Source organism: Lathyrus oleraceus, chromosome 1, assembly GCF_024323335.1.
Source record: "Lathyrus oleraceus cultivar Zhongwan6 chromosome 1, CAAS_Psat_ZW6_1.0, whole genome shotgun sequence".
Classification (NCBI taxonomy): domain Eukaryota; kingdom Viridiplantae; phylum Streptophyta; class Magnoliopsida; order Fabales; family Fabaceae; genus Lathyrus; species Lathyrus oleraceus.
In genome coordinates, this window is record NC_066579.1 from 80,996,648 (window position 1) to 81,001,585 (window position 4,938).

Sequence of the window (4,938 nt, forward strand, 5' to 3'; positions counted from 1 at the left end):
ATGAGAATAAATAAGAATGTCATCAATAAAGATCACCATGAACTGGTCCAAGTAGGTTTGGAATATCCGATTCATATAGTCCATAAAAACAACTGGGGCATTCGTTACACCAAATGACATTACAAGGAACTCATAATGGCCATATCGGGTTCTAAATGCGGTCTTTGGCACATCCGAACTCTTAACTCTTATTTGATGATAGCCCGATCATAAATCAGTCTTCTAGAACACATAGGATCCTTTCAACTAATCTAACAAATCGTCTATCCTTGGCAGAGGGTACTTGTTCTTGATGGTAACTTTATTCAACTAGCGATAATCAATACACAACCGCATACTATCATCCTTCTTCTTTACTAATAACACTGGAGCTCCCCATGGTGAGACACTAGGTCGGATAAAATGCTTGTTTAACAACTCATCCAATTGATTCTTCAATTCTCTCAACTCTAGTGGCACCATGCGATACGGAGAGACGGAGATTGGAGCCGTCCCAGGTATCAGATCAATAGAGAATTCCACTTCCCTTTCAGGGGGAAGAGAGGTGACATCCTCAAGAAACACTTCCGGAAATTCACAAACAACAGGGATTTGTGTAACACTCAGATTATCGCTAGGCTCCTTGATAAGAACTAAGAGAACTAACTTTTCATTCTCAAATAAGAAATTAACCATGCCAACCGTACCTTCCAAGATAGTAGTTAGCACATCCTTTGGAGTAACTTCACTAGATGGAATGGTAATCAACTTCTCTTCACAACCAATAAACACTGATTTGGCGGAAAGCCAATCCATCCCCAAAACCACATCAACCTTCTTAAGTGGTAAACAAATAAGATCAATCTGGAAAATTCTACCATTCAGCGAGAGCGAACAATTTTCATAAATCAACGGTGTCTCAACCACATCATCCATGGAGGTAGTAACCACCATAGGAGGAGACAAGGGAATTGCTTGCAAGACAAGACGTTTCATGCACCGAATTGATACAAAAGAGTGTATCACCCCACAATCAAACAATACAAAACAAGGGTGATTATTGATGAAACACGTACCAGCAATTAAGGCATTGTTGCTCTTAGCCTTCCTTGCATCCAAAGTATAAACTCGACCGGCGCTCCTCCCCTGTATCTGATTCTTATTCTGAGGACATTCCTAGACATTTGTCCCTCCTTATGACAAGTAAAACACCAAATTCCACTTACAGTACATTTTCCAAAATGATACTTCTTACATACTTGACATTGAGGAGGTTTGAAATTCTGGTATCAAATATGAGATGTCGAAGGTAATGTCACAACACTAATATCTGAACAATATAGACAGGATAAAAGATAAAGAACAATAGTACAAGTGACACAAGCAATTATTAACCCAGTTCGGTGCAAACTCACCTACGTCTGGGGGCTACAAATCCATGAAGGAAATCCGTTAAACAGAATTAGTTCAAAGACTCTCAGTAAACAACTTCAAGTTACAGTCTTTTCACTTAATCTCTACCCGTGTGACTTCTATCTAAGAACTCTTAGATAAGAGATCCTACTCATTCCCCCTCAATCGCAGCAGTGATGTAAAAACAAATATTACAAAGAAAGAAGACACTCTTCAAGAACACATACTTGATCTTGCTTAAAAGCTTCAACCAAGTAAACACACACTCATGCTTCAAAGCTTAGAGTGGACAAATTACAACTCAAAAGTCAGTCCAATTCAATCATCAATAGGATGAATGAATAGCTCACAATACACAAAACCACAGAAGACTAAAACCCTTATTCTCTCTCACTATTTCGTTCGTTATTTCTTGTGTGTTAAAACCAGGTTTTACACTTCCTTTTATAAAAGCATTTGAATGGGCTTGGACATCATAAAACCCTAAATCTATTTTCCTTTCGTATCTTCTTATGACAACTGATCATATCTTGTTGGAAAATAAATAAATCTGGTTTTAATTATTGATTGAATGGAACGTTCAATTTCCTCATCAATCACACACAAATTATCATGAAAAGTGCAATCATAAAATACATAACATTCAGACCGAATGTTCTGTATACACATGTCTTGACATCGGGTCTAACATCATAGCTAAATCCTGCACAACCTTTATTTAAACACCCTGCAGGAACCTGTTATCTCATGTCAAGACAACACTTGTGACAACTTGTGAAAACTCTAGGTTTTACCAAAATTGATGCCAACACATAGAACCAACAAACTCCCCCTTTGGCAAATTTTGGCTAAAACATACATCAGATCATTTGTTTCACAAGAGAATAATCACATTATCAGTTTAGCAGCGGAAGTAATAAAACACACATTACTAGCTAAAATAGAAACTAGTAAACACATATTAAACACACGTGCGCTTGTGCTCCCCCTCCCCCTCCAGCTAGCACCAGTCTGCTCAACACACACATAACACTTCTCCCTCTTACAACACCTTCAACATCACCTGTAATAAATAGATTATCTCCAACATCATATGTATATAGTATAGCATAGCTAGCTACTTCTCCCCCTTTTTAGCCAAAAGAGACCAAAGAGACAAAATAAATGTCAATTTAGTCAAACAAACAGAATGTCAAAGCAGATTGTTAAGTGTTACAGAACCAGGAACAAATACAACTTTATACAAGCTGAGATAAAATCCAGAAAATCCAAAAAAACCAGAAAAATACATCAAGGCATCAGAACATGACTGCCAAAAGAACCACCAGAGTATCCATCACAGCACATCATCAGAAGAGTGGGGGACAACAAAACTAGTTAAAGGAGCTTGCATCTTCATCAGCATCAGAACCAAAACTGCCACTTGTTTCATCTTTAGTTTCAGACCTCTCACTAGAGGTTTGTGCTTCTGCTTCCTTGGCCTGTCCAACATTCTCTCTTTCAACTTGCTCTAGGCTTGCAATCAGAGCCTCCAAAGCTTATTTCCTGGTTGTTGCTACCCTTATCCCTGTATCCAATTCCTTACAAGCTTCTTTCAGCTCAGCAATAAGACCACCTTTTGAGGCTGGCCTTTTCACAGCAGATGTCATGACAATGTCTTCGACATCACTTCCTTCAAACAATTTGTAGTGAACTGATAGAGGACGTTTTCTTCTACTAGGAAGATCATTTGTACTCAGAATTCCAGGGTGTTGGCTCAGGATAATCCCACAAATCATTGAGGGAAAATCTATGGGCGGCTTTACTGCGTTTGTAAAAGCATGTTTGATAATTTGTTCAAACATAAATCTATCATAATCAAGTTTCAGCTTGGTTCCAACAGCAAAGATGAACCTTCTAAGGGCATTTGAAATTGTTGAGATGTGGTTTGTAGGCACCCAATTTGCAGACCCTATCTTGTGCAATATAGCATATTTCACAGTCAGCTTCCCAGCAGGGAGATGCTTCTTGCTAGGCCACTCCTTTACCTGTTTTACAGTAATTTCCCTATAAACCTCATTGTCTGTGGCTTCCAGTTCACATGCACCTTCTGTACCTTTTCCTAGAAACTTATTAATCACATTTAGAGAAAATGTGATACACTTCCCTCTTACAAACACTTTACAAAATTCCTTGTTGTTTTTATCAGCAATGTCTTCAGGAATGTTGACCACAAATTCTTTAACCAGTCCTTCATAACACTGAGATAACCCAGCAACAATTTTCATTAATCCAACATTTTTAATTAGGTCCATGACCTCTTTGACCTCCACAACATCCTTGCCTAACTCTCTCTCCATAGCCACCCTCATTTGGATCACAATTTTCCATTTTGCTGCTCCATCTTCAAGATGGAAAGAAATATTGTCCAAGTGTACAACAACAACTTTTGTAGGGGACTTCTTAACAGTTGTCCTCTTGACAGGGGAGATGTCAGGGACATCTTCTTCGACATCTTCATCAAACTCAAAAACTTCTCTCACCTTCCTCTTCTTCACATCAACTTTGCTCCAAGATTTTGAGGGACCTACACCAGCAGTCTTCTTAGCAGTTTTGGCTGACATCATTTCAGCCATAGACCTACCTTTTCTAGTCTTCATCCTCTTAGCCACACTAGCCTCCAAGTGATGAAGCAAGCTATCATCTTGATCATCCGAACTATCATCTTCTAGATCAATCACCTTGTTTGCAGAATCATGCTTCTTAGACTGTGAAGCATTGGCAGTAGGTGATGCCACATATTTCTTACAGACACAGTTTGCCCTAAAGAGCACAAACCTTCAGCAACCATATCTTTTTCAGACCTAGAGGAATCATCATCCTTCTCATTATGAGGTCCAACCTCAAGAGAGGGCTCCCTTCTTGATAGAGGAGTAGAAACTCCCTTTACAGAATGTCCTTCATTGAGGATTCTAGTGACTAAGTTTCTTATGACACGATCAGTGTGATGCATGTCGTCGTTAGAGCTAATGGCATGTGTAGAGCTAGAAGGAATACTAGAGTTGTTACCTTTAGTGGGGCAAGCAGATGTAGATGCATCCATGGGATGGTTAGGAGCTTCGCCTGGAATGTCAGATAGGGGAATCACGTCTAAAATATCTTCATCAAGAAAGTCCATTGAAGGCGTTGTATCCTTGTGAGTAGGCTTAGGAATTTGTGAACCAGATGGTGTTTGATGTTGTGACATCTTGTTGTTTTTATGGAAAGGTCTCAGTTTCCCTAGCAGAGGATTTTGAGGAAGATGCAGGAAGTTGGAAATGTTTGAGTAGAGGTTGCGTGTGAAAAGGTAATAGATGGAATTTCCAATACTAGGTGATGATTTACCATAAATGGGGCACTTTATTTTATGTAGGCAGACAATAATTTTATTACCTTTTCTACTCCAAATTAATTGCTACAAATTCTCATAATTACAAATCCCTAATTTCCCTCTTAGAAATTCAAACTGATTTGCATCCAAGGCCTTTGTAATAATATCAGCTAACTGCATTTCAGTAGCAACATGCT

General features: G+C 38.8%; 1 protein-coding gene across 1 annotated transcript; it reads right to left on the minus strand.

Annotated features, from left to right (window-relative positions):
* Positions 1–309: 309 nt before the first annotated feature.
* LOC127092591 (uncharacterized) lies at positions 310–975 on the minus strand. The gene has a single exon (XM_051031485.1). It carries the CDS (start codon positions 973–975, stop codon positions 310–312), a length of 666 nt encoding a protein of 221 aa, XP_050887442.1.
* Between the last annotated feature and the right edge of the window lie 3,963 nt (positions 976–4,938).